Source organism: Gorilla gorilla, chromosome 9 (assembly GCF_029281585.2).
Source record: "Gorilla gorilla gorilla isolate KB3781 chromosome 9, NHGRI_mGorGor1-v2.1_pri, whole genome shotgun sequence".
NCBI lineage: Eukaryota > Metazoa > Chordata > Mammalia > Primates > Hominidae > Gorilla > Gorilla gorilla.
This window is the reverse complement of record NC_073233.2, coordinates 28,593,559-28,619,399: the sequence shown is the minus strand read 5'-3', so window position 1 is coordinate 28,619,399 and position 25,841 is coordinate 28,593,559. Positions and strand designations below refer to the sequence as shown.

The 25,841-nt window shown below is 34.1% G+C and overlaps 1 protein-coding gene across 5 annotated transcripts in view; it reads right to left on the bottom strand.

The window, feature by feature from the left end:
• Positions 1-25,841, bottom strand: part of ANO5 (anoctamin 5) — a 92,286-nt gene that overhangs the window by 38,939 nt on the left and 27,506 nt on the right. For all 5 annotated transcript variants that reach the window (XM_055354205.2, XM_004050827.5, XM_055354203.2 and 2 more), the window contains 5 exons: positions 24,079-24,192; positions 19,239-19,307; positions 17,691-17,975; positions 8,982-9,095; positions 5,592-5,707 (listed from right to left, as the gene is read on the bottom strand). In XM_055354205.2, coding sequence (XP_055210180.2) covers positions 5,592-5,707; positions 8,982-9,095; positions 17,691-17,975; positions 19,239-19,307; positions 24,079-24,192 — 698 coding nt within the window. The remainder of the gene's footprint in view (positions 1-5,591; positions 5,708-8,981; positions 9,096-17,690; positions 17,976-19,238; positions 19,308-24,078; positions 24,193-25,841) is intronic.

Genomic DNA, 25,841 nt, shown 5'->3' with positions numbered 1-25,841 from the left:
ATATCTCATCAAACTAAGCTCCATAAGTGAAGGAGAAATACAATTCTTCTCAGACAAGCAAATTCTGAGATAATTTTTTACCACTAGACACGGCTTACAAGAGGTCCTTAAGAGAGTACTAAACATGGAATGAAAGAACAACACCTGCTATCACAAAACACACTTAAACACATAGCCCAAAGACACTATAAAGAGACTATACAATCAAGTCTACAAAACAACAAGCTAACAACGTGATGACAAGATCAAAATCTCACATATCAATACTAACACTGGATATAAATGGTCTAAACACTGCATGTAAAAGACATAGAGTGGCAAGCTGGATAAAAACACAAGATCCAACTGTCCGCTGTCTTTAAGAGACCCGTCTCACATCTAATGACACTCACAGGTTCAAAGTAAAGGGATGGAGAAAGATCTACCATGCAAATGGAAAACAAAAACAACAGGAGTCTCTATTCTATCAGATGAAATAGACTTTAAACCAACAAGAATCAAGAAGGGCAAAGCAGGCCATTACATAATTATAAAGGGCTCAATTCAACAAGAAGACTAAACTATCCTAAATATATATGTACCCAACAATGAAGCACCCATGTTTATAAAACAAGCCCTTCTTGACCTATAAAAATACTTAGAGAGCCACATAATGGTAGTGGGAGACTTCAGCATCCCACTGACAGCATTAGACAGATCATTGATGCAGAGAACTAGCAAAAGAGTTCTGGACTTAAACTCAACACTGGACCAATTGGACCTAATAGACATCTACAGAGCACTAACCAATCACATAATATATATTCTCATCTTCTCAGAGATCACATGTTTAGTCATAAAGCAAGTCTCAATAAATTAAAAAAGACAAAATCATATCAAGCACACACTCAGACCACAGTGCTTTAAAAATGGAAATCAATACCAAGATATCTCAAATCTGTACCAATACATGGAAATTAAACAACTTGCTCCGAATAACTCCTGAGTATATAATCAAATTAAGGCACAAATCAAACAATTCTTTGAAATTAATAAAAATAGGATACAACTTACCAAAATCTTTGGGATGCTGTTAACACAGTCCTAAGAGGAAAATTTATAGCTCTAATATGCCTCAATTAAGTAGTAAGAAAGACCTCAAAATAACAATCTAAAATTCCACCTAGAGGAACTAGAGAATAAGAACAAACCAACTCCAAAGCTAGCAGAAAAAAACAACTAAAATTATAGAAGAACTGAACTAAGTTGAGATGCAAAAATCTATACACAAGATCAATGAAACCAAGTATTGGTTCTTCAAAAGAATAAATAAGACAGACCACCCTAGCTATATTAACAAAGAAAAAAAGGAGATCCAAATAAGTCCAATGAGAAATGACAATGATGATATTATAACTAATCCTACAGAAATCAAAAATCCTCCAATACTATTATGAAAAGTTCTACGCACATAAATTAGAAAATCTATGAAATGAATAAATTCCTGGAAACACAAAAGCTCCCAAGATTAAACCAGGAAGAAAGTAAAAACCCAAACAGACCATTATAAGTTTTGAAATTTAATCATTAATTTAAAAACCTACCAATCAAAAAATGCCCTAGACCAGATGAATTCACACCCAAATACTAGCAGATAGACATACAAAGAAGAACTTGTAACAACCCTGCTGAAACCATTCCAAAAACTCAAAAAGGAAAGGCTTCTCCATAACTAGTTCTATGAAACCAGCACCAGGCTGATACCAAAATCTGATAGAGACACAACAACAAAAAGACAATGTCAGGCCAATATCCCTGATGAATACAGACACAAAAGTTGTCAACAAAATACTAGTAAACCAAATCCAGGAGCACATCAAAAAGTTAATACATCCGATCAAACTGGCATTATTCCTGAGATGCAAGGCTGATTCAACAAGTGCAAATAAGTAAATGTGATTCACCACATAAATAGGATTAAGAGGAAAAAATATTAACATATGATCATCTCAATAAATGTAGAAAAAGCTTTTGATAAAATTCAGCATCCCTTTCCATTCATGATTAAAAAACCCTCAATAGTCTTGGTATTGAATGAACATACCTCAAAATAATAAGAGCCATCTATGATAAACCCACAACCAACATCATACTGAATGGGCAAAAGCTGGAATCGTTCCCCTTGAGAAATGAAATAAAACAAAGATTCCCACTCTTACCACTCCTATTCAACATAGTGCTTAAGTCCTAGCCCGAGGAATCAGGCAAGAGAAAAAAAAAAAAAAGGCATCCAAATAGGAAAAGAAGAAGTAAAGCTATCTCTCTTTGTTGACAAATGATTCTACACCTAGAAAACCCTAAAGACTCCACCAAAAGTCTCCTAGATTTCATAAATGACAGATGAGAGAGTTCAGTAAAGTTTCAGGACCCAAAAGGAATGGACAAAAGTGAGTAGCTTTCTATATGGCAATAATGTTCAAGCTGAGAGTCAAATCAAGAACACAATTCCATTTTCAATAGCCACAAAAAATGAAATATCTAGGAATACAGCTAATCCAGGAGGTGAAAGATCTCTACAAGGAAAACTAAAAAACACTGATGAAAGAAATCAGAGATGACACAAATAAATGGAACAACATTCCTTGTTCATGGATTGAAAGAATCAGTATCATTAAAATGGCCATACTGCCCAAAGCAATTTACAAATTCAATGTTATTGCTATCAAACTACCAATGACATTTTTCATAGAATTAGAAAAAGCTATTCTAACATTAACATAGAACCATAAAAATGGCCAAATAGCCAAAGCAATCCTAACCAAAAAGAACACAACAAAGAACACAACTGGAAGCATCACACTACCTGGCTTCAAACTATGCTATAAGGCTACGGTAAGCAAAACAGCATGGTACTGGTAAGACACATAGACCAATGGAACTAAACAGAGAAACCAGAAATGAAGCTGCACACCTCCCACCATCTGGTCTTCAACAAAGCTGATGAAAACAAGCAATGGGGAACGGATTCCGTATTCAATAAATGGTGCTGGGATAACTGATAGCAATATACAGAAGAATAAAACTTGGACCCTTATCTTTCACCATATAGAAAAATAACTCAAGGTGGAATAAAGTTTTAAATGTAAGACCTCAAACTATAAAAATCCTAGAAGAAAACCTAAGAAGTATCTTTCTCTACATCGGCCTGGGTAAATAATTTTTGGCTAAGTCACCAAAAGCAATTGCAACATCAAAAAATAATTGACAAGTGGGACCTAATTAAACTAAAGAGCTTCTGCACAGCAAAAGAAAGTATCAATAGAGTGAACAATCTACAGTATAGGGGAAAACATTCACAAACTACACATCCAACAAAGGTCTAATATCCAGAATCTATGAGGAACTCAAACAAGTCAACAAGCAATATCCAAATAACCCCATTAAAAAATTGGCAAAGGACATGAACAGACACTTCTCAAAATACATACAAGCAGCCAACAAACATATGAAAAAATGCTCATCATCACTAATCCAGAGAAATGCAAATTAAAACCACAATTAGATAACATCTCATACCAGTCAGAATGGCTATGATTAAAAAGTCAAGAAATATCAGATGCTGGTGAGATTTGGGGGAAAAGAGAACATTTATACACTGTTGATGGGAATGAAAATTAATTCAGCTGCTGTGGGAAACAGTTTGGAGCTTCTGCAAAGAACTTAAAACAGAGCTGCCGTTTGACCCAACAATCTCATTACTGGGCATATGCTCAAAGCAATATAAATTGTTCTACCAAAAAGATGCATGCACCTATATGTCCATTGCAGCACTATTCACAATAGCAAAGACATGGTATCAACCTGGGTCACCATTAATGGTGGAGCAGATAAATAAAACGTGGTATATATAAACCAAGGAATACTACATGACCATCAAAAAGAATAAAATTATGTCCTTTGCACAACATTGACACAGCTGGAGGCCATTATCCTAAGCAAATTAATACAAGAACAGAAAACCAAATGTTGTATATTCCCACTTGTAAGTGGGAAATAAATATTGAATACACATAGACATAAGGATGACTACGATATACACTAGAGGACGTAGTGTGGGAGAGGGGTGTGGGTTAAAAAACTCCCTATTTGTTACTATGCTCACTACTTGGGTGGCAGGATCTGCACCCCAAACCTCAGCATCGTGCAATATACCCACACAAAAAACATGCATGTATACCACTGAATCTAAAATTAAAAAGTTGAAATTATAGAAAAAAATTGGGACAGCCTAATGTTTTTCAATAGAAAAACAAATAAATGAATTATGAAAAATTTATAATAAGGCATTCTGTGTTCCACTAAATAGTATCAGATAGATCTTTGTGTATTCATAGAAGGATATCAGAAATATACTATTTAGTGAATAAAGAAAAATATTAGCATGAAAGAGAAGAGAAGGATGCCATTGGTCTCAGAAAAAAAAATGTTTCTGCTTTTTTATGCAGGAACACAAAAATAGGACTAAATCAATATTATCCAAATCAAGCCTAGTTATTTTTGTGGAGTTTGATGAAGGTAGAGTTTCACTTAAAACTTTGTTCATCTCTTAATTATTTGAAATGTTTTTGATAAATATTCTGGTTTTATAATTTAAAGTATTAAATATTATTCAAAACAGTTAAAATAGCCATTCAAGGAAGAGTTTGCATGATTTATCAAAAGCCCCAGTTTATAAACTGACTAAGTGACATTAATTTTCCAAAATGTGTCCTCTAGTTTGACTTAAACATACTGTTGAGGTAACATTTCAATTGATTTGGATGGATCCATTCAAATCAGTCTCATGAAACAGATACTGTGATGCTGTGTAAGCATAGCAATGCAAGTATAAATCATCAAGGAAAAAACACTGCCTATAGTAGCAAGAGATCTCTAATCTAATAGTTCATTGAATAAAATCATATAAGTCTCCTAATATCTTGTATGCTTGTAGTATTGCTATGCTTTAAAGTGATAACCTGCAACCATAGTCTTCTTGCTTAGCTAATGAAACTATCTAAAGGATTGAGGTCATAGAACAAATGTCTTCACAGCTCACTGAGAGCACACACACACACACACAAACATCCATACACAACCTTTGTCTTATGTTCCAAATTTCTGGACTCCAAGAGAAACAAAAACTAATATGTATTAAACACTAAGTGTTAGCCCCTATGCTAAAAAGTAGTAATATTGCTATTCCCGTTTTACAGATAGTATAGATATTATAACTAATGTGCTAAAAAGTAGTAATATTGTTACATCTATTTTCATAATGGTTAAGTAACTTGACCAAATTTATATAGCTTTCAAGAGACAGAACTTGGATTGGAATTCAGCCTAGCTAAATGCTAAGGTCTAACCTCTTAACCACCATACTATCGCTGTTGTCTTTCCTCAGTTTAGCAACAACATTCTCCTAAATGAATTGCTAATTTATAATGTAGATATGAAATCAAGAAGTTGTGAAATGTAGTGGGCAAAAATAGTAGTAAAAAAATATTATGCCATTGTGAATAAAAATCACATTATCAAGTTTTAATTGGTCTGATCCTGTGTATGAAACTTACTTAATCAAGTCTAAAGGCTGCTCCTTGTAGAAATAGGAAAATCGAGCCCAATTCTGGTGAAGTGTGTATCTTTCATTGGTAGGATTGGGAGGTTCTGATGGCTTCCAATATTGGCCCTGCAGATATTCAAGAGGAGGGTACATAAAAGACGAAGCAAAAGACAAAGACGAAGTAAATAAACACTGCTGTTCTAAGAATGTTAGTAAACAAGGGTATGTTTTCTTTTACTTTTAGATTTCATATTCAATTGATGTGAAATTATTTCACAAACTAATAATATTTATTTATTAAATTATCACACAAAGCTATCTCAAAATCCAAGTAAAAGTGTAAGACTTTGGCTTTACTCAAGCTATTCTTTCACCTGGAATGCCCTTTCTTCTCTGCTCAAATCCTAATATAATATTCACGGCCCAGAGAGCCATATCACTATATAGCTGGATAGGACTTTAGAAATGGGCTAACACTTTTTTTTTATAGATGAAAAAATTAAACTTCAAGGAACATTAAGCAACTAATCCAAAGTCATACTGCTATTACTGGAAGAGACTCCTATTCTGTCCTCACTGATAGCCATTTCCCAAAGAACTTAAAATATTACAACAAACTTTAGCATTTAAGGGGCTTGGTATTGCTTCATGTATAAGTTCTTTTCCCATTGTTAGATACTGACTAATATTATTAATATCTTTTCATGGCCTAGCAAAGTATTGTGTACACTGTGGCTGTTTAAGACATTCTGTTTTTACTGCAGACAAATGAACTGCTGAAGGCAGCACTGAATAAATATCCAGTTTAAAATTTAGCACATTGGAGATATACCTAACGTTAAATGACGAGTTACTGGGTGCAGCACACCAACATGGCACATGTATACATATGTAACTAACCTGCACATTGTGCACATGTACCCTAAAACTTAAAGTATAATAAAAAAAGAAAGTTAAAAAAATAAATAAAATTTAGCACGTGTGAAAATCTTTATATGATAAGGTGTTAAATTTTATATCACCCAGATTCCAACTTTTTTCTTCTTCTGTAGGTAATCCAACTGAATCTTAAGAAATTAAACAACCAAAAAAGCAGCCTATGTGGGTATTTTGAAAAATGATTCTGTAAAGCACATAAGGGAAAATCCAGTGCCTAACACTGCATTCAGAAGTAAAGAAAGATTAAAAAGTAAAATCACCAGTAAGTTATAGCTATCTCCAGTGATAGCTCATCGAATTTCCAATGAGCCTATATGACTCTACTGAAAGGCTACATGTATAGTTTAAAATTGCTGATGACTGAAGACATTAGTTTGGCTTTATGATATGGCATTGTAAGAATAGAATTAATGCCCTAAAAATTAATTTTAAAAAACTCAAAATCTTCAAAAAAAAAAACAGTATGAGCTCTTTTGTGAAGAAAGATGGACAGAATGCAATGCAGTGTTAATTAACCTACTTTAGATCTTTCTGCTTTACCAAACGTCCATGTTAGTATTTAGAATCTATAATCTCCTAAGAGTTTCTTTGCCCCAGGAAAAAAAAATTGTGACAGTGGGCCCTCTGTATCTGCAGGTTCTGCACCCACAAATCTAACCAACAGCAGATTGTAAATATTTTTAAACAGCAGTAAACATACACACACACAAATTTAAAAACAATACAGTGTAACAACGATTTACATTTATATTGTATTGGGTATTATAAATAATCTAGAGATGAATTAAAGTATGCTGAAGAATGTGTGTAGGCTATATGCAAATACTACTACATTTTATATAATGAACTTGATCATGCTGGGATTTTGGTATCCAAGGGACCGGGGATTGGTTCTCGAACCAATCCTCAGTGGATATTTACTATATATGTGTTCAAGGGCTGTTGAAAAAAAGAAGAGGCTGTTTGTTTTTTCTAATACTTAAGTTACTAAATTGACACTCCTGTTGAAAATGGCGACTCATTTTGGAAAATTTCCTCTACTCTTACAGAAAAACTAATCAGTGTTGAACTGACCTGGAGTAAATTCTCATACTACTGAATAAATATTGAATATTGGCCAGGAGTTCAATTACAGCCTGGCCAACATAGCAAAACCCCGTCTCTACTAAAAATACAAAAATTAGCTAGGCATGATGGTGTGTGCCTGTAATCCCAGCTACTCAGGAGGCTGAGGCAGGAGAATTGCTTGAACCCGGGAGACGGAGGCTGCAGTGAGCCAAGATTGCACCACTGCACTCCAGCCTGGGGGACAGAGCAAGACGCCGTCTCAAAAAACAAAAGTAAACAAAACAAAAATTAAACATTAACAGAGGAAAACTAGCACAACAGACTAAGTCCTATAAAAAGAAGAGCTTGGCTTTGGGCTTTTGGGAACTATTACAGCAACACTGTATTTCAAAAAAATGGGGAATTATTTAGCTGCCACTTGTTTCAATTGAAATATTTGTTTCTTCTATTACTGAGAACTATATTTCTTACAAAGAGAATACATCACCAAAAAGTCTTTTTAAGTATGGAAGAGTAAAACTGTAACAAAAGAAACAACAAAAATAGACATTCCAAGGGATGATCTCAAAGTAGAATATGTACACATTCAGCCCCAGGATTTCCACTGCCAATAGGTGGTGAAATTTAAACACTGGCTATTCAAATGAGAAGGTTTCCATCAAAAACACCCAGAAATTAGGTTGAGTATTGGTTCCAAGGCCAAGTTTTCAGGTTTGGTTCAACAGGTGAATCATGTAAAATGTCATTTCTCTATTAAACTTATAAACTCAATGTTTTTGTACAATGATTTGCCAGCCCCCAAAAAACGTTCTTCTGAATATCAGTTGTCATAACACCTGAAGCATTCTTATGCACTGAAGCCTTTAGTTTATATTGCAGTTGTACACATGCTTTATTTCTAGGACAGTCCTAGTCTATGAGCTTGTATTCATGGTTGTGTTCCAATAATGCCTAACAGAATGCTTTACATATAATTGAAGCCAATCATGTATTTGATGAATGAATATGTGAATGCATGTAATTTAAATTCTTTACAGCTTCAAAACTTTATAAATGAGAAAAGAACTAAAGGGCTCAGATAGAAATTTCCAAATATTATGTTCTAAAATGTTCTTTTAATGTGACTGCTATTTTCAAAATGGGTTCTAATAAAAAGTCATGTGCAAATGTAAAAGTTTTTAAAATAAATGTCCATTTGAAACCTCAAAGATACATTTACTATATATCTCAGCATAGCTCGTAAAGCTCTCAGCTCAGAACCAAGAAGTCTTTGGGGATTTTCCCACCATGAGAGAAAACTAAGCAATTGAAGTAAAGGAAGATTCTCTCTCCCAGTAATGAACATGGCAGGAGGAAAATAAGCTCAGATTTTCACAATCAAACCTATACATACATCATGGAGTGGATAGGCAGATGAGTAAGTGTTAGAGTTTAGCAGTCTTTCAATCCCAAACCTTTTCTTCCCATCTTCTATGCCAAAAGGACATCTTGAGAGAATATAGTACACCTACAAGGTAAGTGCAAAGAGACACTATCACATCTCAGAACTTTATGCTTTCCACATTTCTTTCAATCACAATTTAACAATGTCTACTTTGAATGTAGATACAGGCTCTAATTATAGAAAGAAGCTTCTTTTGGTTGTCAGGAAGATGTAGAGTGAGGGATTATACAGAGTTTGCAGATATTTTAGCTTCTGAGTCTGAGAGCATTCATTTGATGGGGTGCAGGGGTGAACAGACCATAATTTATTTTGCTTCTCCTGTCCAAACCTCCTCTTTAGTTCTTTGTGCCAGAATTTCTACTATAATTAAGGCTTCAAGTAGGATACTAATGTCACTACTAACAGTTCAGTTGGGGGAATATGGAGTAGAATTGATATTTATCCAAGCTGTCTTGAATACTTCTTCAATTAATTATTTTTACAGGGGCTTTTACCTGATATCTGAATTTATTAGCCAAAGTGATCTTATCTCTACAGCCACTTTGCAACAACTTGCATATTTCTATCAGTTTTATCCTGAATATCATTTGGGCTTTGGTATCCTCTGCTCTTGTATTTCTGTGAATTCAATCTCATCTGCTTTTTATCTTCCAGCAACTTTTCAAAATTTCTTCTTTCTAATTGCTAAATTTGTTTTTTTCAGCACTGTTTTATACATAGTTCCCTACCTTTCCTTTCTTTTACATTTCACCATTCAAGGACTTTTTGATTGGAATGGTTGTAGTTCTTGAATCATCATCATCTAAATTCATCATTCATGTTAAGAGCAGCTCAATATTCCATCTCGGTAAATAGATCATAATTTATGCTAGGTAGTTTTAATTTTTACAAATAATGTCATAAATATGACCTGTTTTACATATTTTAGATTATTTCCTTAGGAAAGATTCACCACAATAAGAACTCTATCTTGGGATGTTAACAAAGTGGAAATATTTACACTACCAGGTATTAAGATGTATTATAAAGCTATGATAAGTAAAGCATAGTATTCTAAAATAAAAAAAAAAAAACCTGAATTTAGGCCTGAAAATACATTACTTGAAAAAATTATTGCAAAAGATGGAGAGGGACTACTGCAATAGAAAGAAAGTTTCAGGAGATCTGCAAACATCTGAAATGTCAGGCAGAAAAGTGAGTTCATTCATAGGGAGAAGTAAGCAAGTGTCAGGGATTATCTTTCTTTGTGTTAAGGAGGAGCTGCTATACATGACAATATTGGCTCAAGTTGAGGGTAGGTCAGTGTTCAGGTTCCTATAGGGAGAAGAGAAGCTTAATTAAAGTTTGGTCAAGTCAGATCAACTGCTTGTTCTGATGGATCAATGGGGATAAACAGTTCAGCTAACCACTCATAAAACGAAGAATAAGAATTTGGAGGAAGTGAAGTGTGTCTGGCCTTTGTTACCAGAAACTGTTAATAACAACAAAAGGAAGAAACTGCAGGGGTAAGGATAGGGGTAAGGATAGGGTAAGAACTAGATTTTCCCTGGTGCCAAAAGGGAAAGTGACTTGCCCCACCTCCTTTTTCTTGGAGTACAAAGGGGTCTTCAAAACACTAATGAAAAATGGATATGTGTGGTTTTCAAATTTTTGGCACAAAATTAAACTCATACTAACTTGTTATAACATGTCCGAACAGGATTTAGTTTGAGAGACTAAGAAGGACACATCAGTTTGAAAAGGGCCACTGTCAGAGCAACATAAATTCTGCTAAAATTGAAGCAAGAACAGATATCAAATTTATGATGAAGCTTGTGGGGAAGAATGGTGAACTCACTGATGCTTTACCAAAAGCTTATGAAGACAATCCCCCTAAAGAGATCAACAGTTTATAAATGAATAACTCATTTTAAGAAGGGATGAGATAATGTCAAAGATGAAACCTACAGCAGCAGACCATGCACATCAATTTGCAAGGAAAAAATTCACCTTGTTCATGTCCTAATTGAAGAGGACCAATGATGAACAGCACAAATAATAGCCAACACCACAGATATCTCAACTGGTTTAGCTTTTACCATTCTGACTGAACAATTATAGTTGAGCAAATTTTCCAATCAATGGGTGTGAAAATTGTTGTACTCAGTTCACCTGCAGACAAAAGCAGTTTTCAATGGAAATTTTAAATAAATAGGATCAAGATCCTTAAGAATTTCTTTGAAGAATTATGACAGGAGATGAAACACGGCTTTGCCAGTGTTATCCTGAAGATAAAGCACAATCAAAGCAATGGCTACCAAGCGGTGGAAGTGGTTCAGGGAAAGCAAAAGCAGACAAATGAAGAGCAAAGGCCATGGCAACAGTTTTTTGGGGGATGCTCAAGGAATTTCCCTTGTTGACATTCTGGTGGGCTGAACAACAACAACTTCTGCTTATTATGACAGTGTTTTGAGAAAATTAGCCAAAGTTTTTGCAGAAAAACTCCTTGGAATGCTTCAGCAGAGAGCCCTTCTTCACAGGTACAATGTTCCTGCTCCTCCTCTCATAAAACAAGGGCAATTTTTGCAAGAGTTTCAATGAGAAATCATTAGGCATCCACCTTTCAGTCCTGATTTGGCTCAGTCTGACTTCTTTTTGTTTCTTAATCTTAAAATGTGTGGAAGGGGCATCCATTTTTCTTCAGTTAATAATGCAAGTAAGACTGCATTGACATGGTTAGATTCCCAGGACCCTCAGTTCCTCAGGGAAAGAATAAATGGCTACTATGATCACTTACAAAAAATGGCTGGAACCTGAGAAAGCTTATGGTGATAAATAAAATTTATATATATATTTTTAAATTCTGTTTTTCCAGAAAATTTTGAAGTACCCTCCTATTTCTTTTAGAGAACTTATAAATTCTTTCTTTGTCCCTTTGAGATGTGTGTCTTTTAAAAAGCTAAATAAGGGTCTTACCAATTTCATAAATCAGACATTTTTTTCTTATGTTTTCTTGGAGTAATCACTTTTGAATGTAAGTATCAAAAAAGGCAGCATACTCATCTCCCAATCTCCATGGGAGTTTAGCCTAAGCACCTGGCTCCATGCTGTAACTACATCTTGACATAGAGATATGAGTTTTGTTTTTTCTTGGAATAAAAGCAAGTAAGTAACACAGATGAACACTTCAATTACCAGGTGAATTTAGGATGAATTGTGTGGCAAATGGTACTGTCAAGTCAAACTTGCGGGAAGGGGTATCTATGAGTATTATCTATGTCATGTGGTAAAGAGTAGTTCTGTGTAATAAACAGTTTTCTAGAATGTGAAATGATTCCTTTAACTGTCCCTGTTTTAAGGCACTACAGAACTCAGATAAAGTTCAACATTCTAAGTACTGACACAAAAACAGATGGAGTAAATCAGCAGAATAAAATTCAGAAGTAGAGCTATGAATATATAGATACTTAGGTTATAAGAAAAGGTGGCATGGTAAAACAGTATGAAAAGTTGAATGTTTTCAATAATTGGTGCAACCTGACTGACTATACACTTGAGAGAAAAAAATTGACTTACATGTTGTACAAGGCACAAAAATTAATTACAGGTAGATAGTAGTTGTCAATGTAAAAAGTAAAATAATACAACTTTTAAAAGATAATATATGAAATTAATTTCATTATCTTGGTGTGACTTGAATATTAAGAGCATTATTCATAACATAAGAAATTGAGAAAGTGGGGTATATTCAAATTAAAAACATCTGTTTATCTAAAAACATTCAAAAGGGAAACACAAAGTAACAAAAGATCAGTAGAATACATAATGAATAAAGGACTCAGATCAAGAATATATAAATAACTACTGCAAATTGACAAGAAAAGGGAAGATCTAATTGAAGAAAGACCGGAGACTTTAGCAGGTACTTCGCAAAATTGCGTATCTAGATGGCCAATAAACATATACAAGGAGATCAATCTCATTTACATCAGGGAAGTGCAAATTAAAATAATAATGACACATACACAAATAAATTTCTATACCAAAGAATGAAAATGAATGAACAAAAGTTCATACAAGAGCTTAACTGATCACCCAAATAAACGTTGAGTTAAAGAAGCCAGACTACCAACAACACATACTGTATGATTGCATTTTTATAAAATTTAAAAACAAGCCAAACTAATCTCTGCTGTAAGAAGTTAGTCTATCTCTGCAGAGGAGACAAGGAATAGTGAATGAGAGGAGACACTAGAGCTTCTGGATGGCTAAGAATATTTTCTCTCTAGGTGTTGGTGGTGGTCACATGGCTGTGTTCATCTTGTGATAATTACGACTTACGGACCTCTATCATTTTATGCACCCATTAAGAAAAGAGACAACACGAAAGACTGATAATTTCTTGTGTCCAGAAAGGTATGTAGGTGGAAAACCAAGCACTCTCATATATTGTAACCAGGACTCCAAATGACTACATCTTTTTGCAAAGTGTGATAGTGTAATACATGTAAAAATTTAAATGTGCATGTCCTTAGATCTCGAAATTTTACATGTGTAAGTTTAGCAGAAAACTTACATTTATGCTGAAATGTATAAATACCAGCTTGCAAACTGAGTTGTTTATAATATCAGAAAAGTTGGAAACAACCTGAATAGCTATCAGATGTGAAAATGTTTAATAAAATTATATCTATACTATAGAATATAAAGAACCATTAAAATGAATAGATAGATTAATATCTACTGTCACAAAAAGATATGAAAGAATACACTGTTAACTGATGAGTGTTTTCCACTGAAAAATAAGTAAAATGGGGATTAATATAACTTATCTTTTCATTTTATGATATACATCTCTTTAATGTTTGATACTTTCACAATGAGGATGAAACTGTGCTTCAGTCGTACGATTAAAAAATTTAATAAGGTAAATGACCATAAAAGTGATATTGAAATATTAGAAAATGCTTATAATATAAAATGATGTGATGAAATAATGTACATCTTATTAATTCATTACTTAAAAATACTTATGAGTGTTATATACTGGGCATTGAGCATACAATGGTAAGACTAATGGGAAGATGAACACTAATAAAAAAACAGAAAAATAATTATTTAATTTTCAAAATCTTCTGATTCCTCTGAAGTGAATCATGTAGTTCTCAGCCACATTAATAATTCTGATCTGTGCCATAAGAAGTATGGTGAGATTTGAAGGGCTGACCCTATCAGAGTTGATTTTACAAAGATCATTCTGGATGTCTATATTAGAGAGTAGCAAAAGCATGGGTAGGAAGACCAATTAAAATGCATTTCAGTAGATCTCATGAATGACGACTATAATTTTGGATAATTTGGTAATAGTGAAGGTGGAGATAGAAGTGGACAGATTCAAAGAGAGTTAGGAGTTAAACTGATAGAACCTAGTGATGGGTTGAACATGGGTGGTAAAGGAGAGGTAGTATAAAGAAATCTTAGGCTTCTGGCTGATGCCTGAATGGAGGTGCTGTTCATGGGAAAAGGGATACTTAGAAGAGGACCCGGTTTGCATCACTTTTGTCTGTCTGCTTTTTGGTACTGATAGTCAGGAGGACATGTGGGAATGGTAGTTAAAAGTTTGGCTTTAGGCATGTGGAACATGAGTGCTTTCAATAGGCACACAGACGTGATTTGTAGGTGTTGGATTTATGAATCTGAAATTTTTTAAACATTTTACAAACTGAAATTTAAGATAAAAGAATTTTTTAAAAACACTATCAAAAAGCAACTGTGTTGGGATGAAGTACACTTAGAATGTATAAAATCCAGCTGTAAAATATTATTTGACAAAAAAAGATACTGACATGAATCCATGTATTACGTATTATTAGTGCAATAGATAGAAAATTTTCCATTATAAATGGACCGAAATTTGGCATTGGTGTCCTATAAAAATTAATTCTCTATCTTTAAGGAGGACATTGTAACTAAAATGATTAGATGTATCTTATTTGTTTCTCTTTCTATACACATAGAAATTCCTTGGCCATATGTTCAATTTAAATCTCATATTGATAGTGTAAGCTTTTTCACTGACACAGCTGGATAAATCTAGAGCTTTGTTAATGTTAAAAAGTCTAACCTTTTTCCATAATAAAAGGTGTAAACACATAATCATATATATTCATCATATACACATTCACAAATCTACATATTGGTGTATATATAAACAAACATATCACATATATGGGTTATATACTATTTACCATATATTGTGAAGCTCAGATGCCATGATTGTTGTGAAATGCTTTGAAAAGTATGAAATTCTATATTAATGTAAGATGCTCTTGTAATATTATTCAGTTTGTATATCCATTGAAACAAGTGTTATGGATGAGGATAAAAAGGAAGGGACTTTGTCCACATTAACCTCCCAAATATCTTCCTCAATAAAGCAAGAACAATGTTGCTACACTATGAAGGAAGATAAAGTGTGCTTTAAAGTTGAATTCGACTAAGGTATTGACACTGTTCACAAAGAACAAGTAGAGGTAAATGAATACTGACATTTCTATTCCTGATCAAGTTCCTAATTTGTTCCTACGAGTTCACTGGCTTTTTATGAACAATTTTTCAATGTAACAAATAACTCTAAAATACTTTTCAGTTTTCAAGGTGCATTACATATATTATTTCATTTGATTTTCACAATCATGTCAGTATTATCATTATTTGTTTTAAGAGAAATGATCATATTTAGAAAGTAGCAGAGTTACGACTTGAAATAAGGTCTTCTGATTCCATGTCATTTGCTCTTTATTCCCATAAATCCTGACTTAGGTTTTGTTGTTGTTTAATCCTGGTTAAAAAAAAAAGGAAGAACATTTTTAGTTTGTGGATTCATATCCTCAGTTCTAGGAATCATATTTTGTTGACTATTCCTGTCAGTGAATTTTAAAAATATTTATTTAGGAACTAGAAAAAACATGGAATCAGACCTCTAATTCCTCAGGAAAATAAAGTAAGTAATCTCAAGGAAAAGAATCTTGTGATTGTTAGAACCCTGATGATTAAATTAGTAAACACAATCAAAAGATAACAAGTGTTGGAGAGTACCTACAGAAAGTGTTGGAGAGGACGTTGGAGAGGATGTGGAGAGAAGGTGGAGAGTGTGTAGTCTTACACACTACAGATGAGAATACAAATTGGTGTAGCCATTATCAAAGACAATATGGACGGTCCTCAAAAAATTAAATATAGAGCTACCACATAATCCAGCAATCCCATTACTGGGTATATGCCTAAAGGGAATGAAATCAGTATGTCTAAGAGATATCTGCCATCCTATGTTTACTGCAGCACTATTCACGATACCCAAGATGTGGAATCAATCTAAATGTCCATCAATGAATGAATGAAGAAAGAAAAGGTGTACACACAGAATTAAATAAATTTTATGGCTAGATATAGCCATAAAAAGAATGAAATGTAGTCATTTGTGACAATATGAACCTAGAGGACATTAAGGTAGGAAGAGAAAGATCAACACCATATGATCTCAGCCATATGTGGAATCTAAAAAGTTGTTTTCATAGAAGTAGAGGGTAGAATAGTGATTAGCAGAGAATGGGAAGAGGTAGGCGGAGGAAACAATGGGGAGAGATTGGTCAACGGGTACAAAGTTATAGTTAGATAAGACGAATAAGTTCTGGTGTTCTATTGCATAGTAGGATGACTAACATTAACAATAAAGTATCAAAATAGCTAGAAGAGAGGTTTTTGAACGGTCTCATCACAAAAAAATGAAAAATTTTAAGATGATGGAGATGCTAATTATCCCAATTTGTTCATTACATAATGTATACATGTATTGAAACATCACATTTTATCACATAAATATGTACAATTATGTGTCAATCAAATTTTTTAAAATAAGCAAGCTATAAAAGGTAACATACAACCTTATTTTTTTCCCTCTGAAAGCCAGATAAATAATGATAATAATATCTAACGCTTGTTGAACACTTGGTACAAGCCAGGCACTGCTCAAAGCTCTTTATGTCTGAACTAATTTAATTATCTGGGTAACCTATGAAGTGGATATTATTCCAGTCTAAGCACAAAGAAACAGTGGCACAAAACCATGATTCTTTCTGAGAGAGGTTTTCAATGGGAAACTTAAAGATCCTAGGACTTCAAATGCAGAGAAAACAAGACTATTTAGAAGGCAGAAAATAGTTTTAAATGAAGGGAAAAAAAAGTTTTGAGGTTTCTCAAATTTTATCCACATATAAAGGAATTAAAACATTTCATTTCCATTTGGAATGATAGTTCCTTTACTATGCACTGACTGTATAAAACCAAACTCCAAGTTTGTAAAACCATTTTACAAAGATCTTACAAAATCAAAGTCCTCTAGCTCTCAATTAATTGCTTTTTCCAATATTGTATAACATTTCTTTCTTTACTACATCCATACCATCAACCACTCACTTTTAAACAACAGTTTGAGAGTTAGGGAGGGTAATACGTTTATGTGGTCTAATTAGACTTTCAAACTCCCCAATATCACCAAATGCTTATATCCTATACAGAAGCACCTTGCAGAAATGGTACGACATCTGCACATGTATAAAAGCACACACAAGCACACATCTCGTATTTGAAGGGATGTGCCCAAAGGTCTTCTCTACCTACAATTCTGTTTCTTGATGAGGATGGAAAGAAGGTTGCCTGATCTTCGATGAGGAAGAGCTCCTGCCGATGTCTGCTGAATTGTGCAGTAAAATATTCAGGATGGGGATACTTCACACTCAGTGGGAGTCTTACAGGTCCAAGCACATAGCTTATAGGAGTGTGCTTAGGGCGGGGAATATCACTCTCCTTAATAGGCATTTTGATTCCCAAGACTTCAGCATAGGTAACTAATACCTCCCAAGGGGCATGGATCTTGACAAAATAAGTTCTTCCATCTTCCGAGTCCTGCATTAAAAAAAAGGCAAAACAGCAGAAAGCTTACTGATCAGTTTGTTATTGAGCTGATTAAATAAAATGAATAATATTTTATAAAATCTCAAACACATCAAAGCATTTTCAATATTTTGAAATTTTCAGGCAAAACTTTGAGAAAACAAAATTCACAAAACATATAGTTATAGTTATAAAAACATGTATATATGTATACATATAATGTGTGTATATATGTGAAAGACAGAAAGAGAGACATACAAAGACACATGCAGAGAAAGACTATTTTTAAACATATATTTCATGGTCAATGTATACTCATCTCTAAATCCACAATAACCTATGCGGTTCTGGGCAATTTCTTAAGTTTTTAGTAACTAGCTATAAGCTCAAAATTTTACTTAGGTTATATAAGCGATACATATAAACTAAAACGTACTCACTCTTCTTACCCAGCTTCTTTGTTTAGCCTACACAAAGAGGAAGAACTTTAGGTAACAAAGGTTCATGGCATAGGAGAAATTATGGATTGTGTGGTATAATAATTTATTAGTTCACTGAAAATGGGAGAACTAGAGAGTAATGCTTCTGTTTTTCTTTTCTTTTTCTTTAAGACAGAGCGTCACTCTGTTGACAAGGCTGGAGTGCAGCAGCACAACCATGAAACTCCTGGGCTACAGCAATCCTCCTGCTTTGGCCTCTCAAATAGCTGGACTACAGGCACCATGCCCAACTAATTTTTTATTTTTTATTTTTTGTAGAGACAGGATCTTGCTATTTTGCCCAGGCTGGAACTATTAGAAATTTCATAGATAGGGTAAGATATTAAATAGGCCTTTAAAAACAATTTTGAAGGAAATTCTAGAAAAACAGCAAATAAAATGACTTTAAAAAGAAAATTTGGTATATTCACGAACAGAAAGAATGTCTTGGCTTAAACAGCAGGTTATGCTGCAAGACAGCCTGGTTAATTATTTAGGGTACCAGATTATAGGCAGACTTCAAAATGAAACTGTTATGATAAAAAGTCCACATCTTCTTTTTCTTTGTATCCTGAATGCAAACTGTGTCAATTTATAAAGTGTTCCATTTATTACTGCATATTCACAGTACTCATCTACTTACCTGTAAGACTACAGGCCCTATCATCCCGGTGCACATATCTGTAGCCAAAAGAGCTATTGTATTGCCCCCAAACACAGAGTCTATCCAGGCAAAGGCCAGAATAGGAGAAAACAACACTTAAAGAGGCTGGTATAAATTATCAACTACATTTACCCTTTTGTCTTCTATTTCCAACTCAAGACCTGTTTTTCTGAGATTAGTTTCAAACTCTTTTCTTCTTTCCTATGACAAAAAGAAATCAACAGAATTATGCAGAATGCTTTTGTTTTATTTGCTCAGTATTGACAGATTCAATATACAATGGCTGTGACTCTGGATGGCTCTCTGCCCCTCCCATGGTTGTATACAAAAATGCTCCATCTGAATGTCAGGTACTGCTTTTCTCTTGTACTATAATTCACAACAACTACAAAAATGCAGTATATCCAGGAATAATCACCAGGAAATATGCAGAGCCTCTATCTGAAGAAATGTACAAAACTTTACTGAATAACATAAATTATAAAAAAACTTTATAAACAGAGAGACATATGCTCCAAGTTGAAAAGACTCACTATTACAAAGATCAATACTCTTCAAATAAACTATACATTTAATGGAATTTTAAGCCAGTATGTCATCAAGACTTTTTAATCCTGAAGGACAAAATGGCTTCACTTAGCAAAAAGTAAACTTAAATTTAACTATAGGTCATTACTGAAAATAACCACTTGGGTGCTTAGTTTTTCATTTGTTTGTTTGTTTGTTTTGTAGTGACAGGGTCTCACTCTGTCACCCAGGCTGGAGTGCAGTGTTGTGATCACAACCCATTATAGCATCACACTCCTGGGCTCCAGTGATCCTCCCTAGCCTCCTGAGTAGCTGGGACTACAAGAAGGTGTCTCCACACTCGGATAATTTTTAAAAAAATTTTTCATAGAGACTGTGTCTCATTATCTGCCCAGGCTGGCCTTGAACTCCTGGCCTCAACTCATCCTCCCGCCTTAGCCTGCCAAAGCACTGGGATTATAGGTGTGAACCACCCACCCAGCTTTTATTAAAGCAATGTATTGATGACAAAAAAAGTATTTTTTCTTTTTAAAACATTTTATTGAGTTAAAATATACATATATAACTTACCATATTTACCATTTTTAAGTGTACAGTTCAGTAGTAATAAATGCATTATATTGTTTTTCCCCCTTTATCTCCCTCCTTCCCCTTCCCTTTCCTGGCTTCTGGTAGCCACCAATCTACTCTATCTTCATGAGATCCACATTTTTACCTCCTGCACATGAGTGAGAACATATGACATTTGTCTTTCTGTGCTTGGTTTATTTCACTTAACATAATGGCTTCCAGTTCCATCGATGGCTGCAAATGATAGTATTTCATTTTTTCAATAGCTGAAAAATATTCCATTTTATGTATTTGCCACGTTTTCTTTATCTATTCATCCAACAATGGGCACTTTTCCTTTGCTGTGCAGAAGCTTTTTGGCTTGATTTAATCCCAGTGGTCTATTTTTCCTTTAATTGCCTGGTCTTACACAAGAAGTCTGTCTGCACCAATGTCCTGGAGCATTTCCTTAGTGTTTCTTCTGGTAGTTTCATAGTTTCAGGTCTTAGAGTCAAAGCTTTAAGCCACTTTGATTTGATCTTTTGTATGGTAAGAACTATGGATCTGGTATCATTCTTCCACATATAGTTATCCAGTTTCATCAGCATCATTTATTGAAAAGCCTATCTTTTCTCCATTGTATGCACTTGGCCCCTTTATCAAAGATGAGCTTGTTTTAAATTCATAGATTTAAATCTGGATTCTCTATTCTATTTCATTGGCCTGTGTGTCTGTTGTTATGCCGGTACCTTATTGAAGGTATGAGATGCAGAACAGTCATTTAGTTATGCACAGTTGGAAGAGAAATGTGGACTGGAAAAGTGAATTCTGGGATTGTATGATTAATGTATATAAAATCATAAAATACATGATTTTAAAACTGTAAGACAGAATCATCAAATACATCAGTGTAAGATAAGGAAAGGTGAGGATTAAGGACTGTGCCCTGAGGTACTTTAATAATAAGTGATTTAGGAGAAGTAAAGACTGAGAAGGAGCAACTAGTGAAATAAGAAAAAAACTAAGATAATGTGGAGTCCTGGAAGCCACATGAAGAACATACACAATAGAAAAGGGAAGGATCAACTGTGTTAAATATTGCTAATAGGTCAAGTAAGATGAAGGCTGAGGCTTGACCATTGGATTTTATACAAGGAGATGGGCAGAGTGGTTGGGATGAAGGCTTGAAAGGAATAGGTTTAATATATAATTGAATAGAAAAAAAATAGAGAAATAGTAGCTAATAGGAAAACTGGAACAAAAAGAGGGTTTTTATTCATACCTTTTTAATATAGAAAAATTAACAGCCTGGTTATTCATGGAAGAAAATGGCCCAGTAAAGAATATCAAATATAATTTAGGAGAAAGAGGAACTAATTTTCAGAGCAATATCCCAAAATAGGTATACAGAAAAGAGTTAATAAAGCAGGCATTAAATTGCTATCCTTAGAAAGGCCTGCCTGCAACTTTAGAAAGGTTGGTCCTAGTGTCTGGGACTTGCTTTTCTGAAGAGTTCCCTCCACTCCCAGAACTGATAAGAGTGGCTCACTTTGCCTATACTGTTTTTACAAACAGTGTTATTTATGCTGAATATCTGCTTTCCTTCTGGGAGTATGAAATTTTGGTATGTGCTAGGCAGAAGGTGACAAGGTAACCAGCCCCTAATAAAAACCTACGGCACTCTAATGGGCTTGCCCAATAGATATTTCACAAGTGTTTTCATACATTGTTGCTGGAAAAAGTAAGTGTATATCCTGTGATTCTACTGAGAGGGAATTCTCACAAGCTTGCTCCTGGTTTCCTCCAGACTTTGTCCCATGAGCTTTTTCCCTTGCTCGTTTTGCTTTTTATCATTTCACTGTAATAAAACATCTCCTTAAGCATGACTATATACTGAGTCCTGTGATTCTTTCTAATGAACCCCTAAACCTGAGGGTTGTTTTTGGCACTCCTGAATAGTAGGCAAGAAGAAAGAGAATGCAGGGCACAAGTGGAGCAGTTGGCTTTAGGTAGAAGGATAAATAGTTTGTCTATGGTAACAGAAAGCAAGATAGCTTACACAGGCAAAACTCCTGGTGGATGGACAGATGTGGTGGTAGAAATTTATAGGTTTTCTCTTCTTGCTTCAGTTTTCTCAATGAAACATAAAAATATGATCAGCTAAGCTTGAAGACAGGAGGAGGTGTTGGAGGTGTGAGGAGAGAAAAAGCATTATAAAACAGTCATCTAAGAAAGTGGGAGACAACAGAATATGGAAGGTAAGTATGATTGCCACACAGCATAAGGACCCAGTTAAGGTCCATGGGCACAAATACAAGGTAAAGTCAGTCAGTAAATTGTAAGTTTTCCTTTCTGCATGTGTGCTGGCATGTAGTAGGTAGGGTTGGGTTTAACTAAAGTTGTTATTTTGTCAAGTACAACTGGGAGAGGGGCAAGGGACTTGCTGGGATATGTAACAGAGTAATTACAATTGTTGACCACGAGGCATAAGCTGAATAAAGATTGAGAGGGGAATAAGAGCAGTAAAAAGCAGTAAGTCGATTGCATCTTATCTGGTCCTGGTGAGGTTGAAAGAGGAAGAATGTGGATCAGAAAGATTTGAGGTATAATCAGACAGTTGTACATGTAAAACGAAATTATAAGGAGTTGCAGTTATTAGTAATGACAAGTTCTAGGTGAGTGAATGGCTGAGTGGAAACTAAGATCATTGGAAAAGGGAGTTCAAGGAACAGAGAGGCCAGAGTGTCAAAATAATCATCTAAGTATGAATTGATATTATCAATGATTTTAAAAGATTGCTGGAAAGACTGACAGTGATCCAGGAGCTAAAACTGTTGAGGAATAGAAGATGCAGAGACAGAAAAATGACAAAAACAATGCAGGATAATAATAAATCTGATGAGATTTAAATCTCAGGAATTTCAGGGACAAGTGAAGGAGAACACAGTATAATCAACAAGATACAAGGAAGGCAAGCAGCATTTACCCCATCTCCAGGGAAATGTTGTGTAAAGAAAAGTAACCATCACTTAAGAGGACTGCTATGGAAAGCAAAAAACCTCAAAGAGGTTTGAAGGGAATGTTCGGAGAAGAGATGAAAATGATGATGGGTCATGAATTTCAGAGGCCTGGTAGAAGGCTTTCCAGGCAGTGGGTGGAAAAAAGGGACAGACCTGTATATGTATGGAGTCTTGTGGGAATAATATCTTCATTTTTTATTTTTATTTTATATGACATTTATGTTGTAAGTACATAAGTAAATGTGTGTGTATGCACACACACATATGTGTATAAAAATGGGTTAATTTATGATTTCAAATATTGAGTATTTATTGAGCATCCATTATACTCCAACCATTGTTCTAGGATTTGGGTACATAGCAGTGAACAAGACAAAGTGCTTGGCCTCATAAACTTAATTTATAGTGTTGGAGACAGCAAACAAGTAAAAACATGAATAAATAAGCTCATAAAGTGATGTGTAATACAAACAAAACAGAATCAGGAATAGAGTACAATATAAAAGCTATACCTGGAGGAATGGATTAGTCATACATTTCCAAAATGAAAATATCATACAAAAGGTAATTATTATATTCAGACACATACCTCAAATTTTGGATGTTACATTTAATATCTAAAGTGAGCTATAAAAAGAATCAGTCACTTGGAAGAAGAAGAAAAATAAGTTAGTATGCAAAATATCCAAAAAAATAACATTGACTTTACATGTCTATTCTTAGGCTGCCTACTTTACAGTTATCTCATTCAGTTTCAGTTTTCAGTAACACTTCAGGGCCTCTCACTTTTACAACATAATTCAATCCAGATATCCATGTGAAATTATAAAATGTGCTTCTTTTTATTATTCCCACTTCTGTTATAATGCACTTACCGCCTTTAACTCTGCATCTTTCTTTAGGTCATCAACGTAGGAAAGCACAAAATCAATTTGCCTAATCCCATCTCGGAAGAAGATAGAATCTTTGCTTTGCTGATTTTTTTGAAACTGCAGGAGACATAAATGACACAATTGTAAATTATAGTTTTATTCTGAAATGGCAAAAGCACAAAAGGAATTATTTATAATTTAGTCAAATCAAGACAAATAACCAGAGTTTTCAGCAACAGATTATGCTTTGCTTTATAAAGTGAAATTCCATATAAAAGATTAAGCAATAATGACTCAGGAGGAAGATAAGCATGTTAACTACATGCACATACAACAAAAATGCTGCAAACATACCAAAATATGAAATGAATATATGTATAAATTGATCTCAAAATGCACATTCAGAGACTGACTTGTTCTCTTCATCAAACAAGATATCACTTAGTCCACTAAATAATTCATGGCTACACACAACTTTGGGGGTATAATTAATTACAGACCAATTAATGGAGTCTCACTATAAGAAAATAAACTTATGATTAATGTTTATTCTATGTTTTCATAAAATTGTCACTTCCTAATTCAACTTTGTAAGGATTAAAATAAAATCAAGGTGCAGTTAAATATTAGAAAGCAGGTAGCTTATTAGCTGGCATCACAAGTTAGGTTTCATGCAACTCGCCCTTCAACATCAATTTCCCAGGTGAGCAAAAATCAATCCTTTGTTTAAATTTGCATGAATTATCTCAGTATAATAATTACACTTAACAAGTTCAACTTTCACATGTTGTGTAGTTAGTTCATTAGTTCCTTCACTTTAAAAACAGCAAAAACATGAGAGAGCTTCAGAAGAAAGAGATTTCATGTTTGACTGATTTGGTTTTATTAAAAGTTTATCTCTAATACTTAATATTCCTGCTAGCCTACATGTATTATTACACTTAGAATTATGCAAATAGATAATACAGTGGCTGTCAATGAGATAATTTTCCAATTGCTTTAGCTCACCGGCGAATGAGTAACTATATGGTTTTAATTTTCACAACTAGTGTTCTATTAATTCATGAGCTTCTTTTATTGTACCCTATGGGATTTTTTACCCAAGTCAGGTGAGACAGGCCTCCCAGAAAAGGGAATGGATGAGGATCAGTTATATGCAAATAAGCCATAAGTCTCATGTTTGATCTGTGGTCTATGAACAAAGTAAGTGCATTTACATAGCTGATGCAAAGCTGATGTGTCTCAGAAAAAAAACTAGCTCCCAATGCACAGGAAGAAATGTGTGGAAAAGGGAACTAAGAATTAAAAAAAAAAAACATCTAGGGAACCTAGAGATTAAGTGCCAAGATACAGTAACTTAAATGTTATGTCTGAGTTCTCTTCACCTCAGCCAAAGGATGCATAATCATCTCCTATTTCCTAAAAGAAAGTAAAAGAACCTGAGAAAAATCAAACTGCTATCACACTATACTTTGATTATAAATTACTAAAACTTGAAAAAAAAGAAAAAACCCAAACAAATCATTGGCACTCTTATAAATCATCACAGCGTTAGCATCTTATGAAATTCACCAAAATTCTTGGAAGGCAACTGAGGCAGAAATAATATACTACTTAGACTAAATAAAATCAAAGCTCAAAAATTAGAAGAAAAAAACAGTCCTCTTTCTCTAAGTCTGTGACAGTCGTATTTTGTATGATAGAGGGGTTGTTTGTTGTTTTTTGTTTTGTTTTCAAAAACTAATATATTTACAGGTACTTGTATT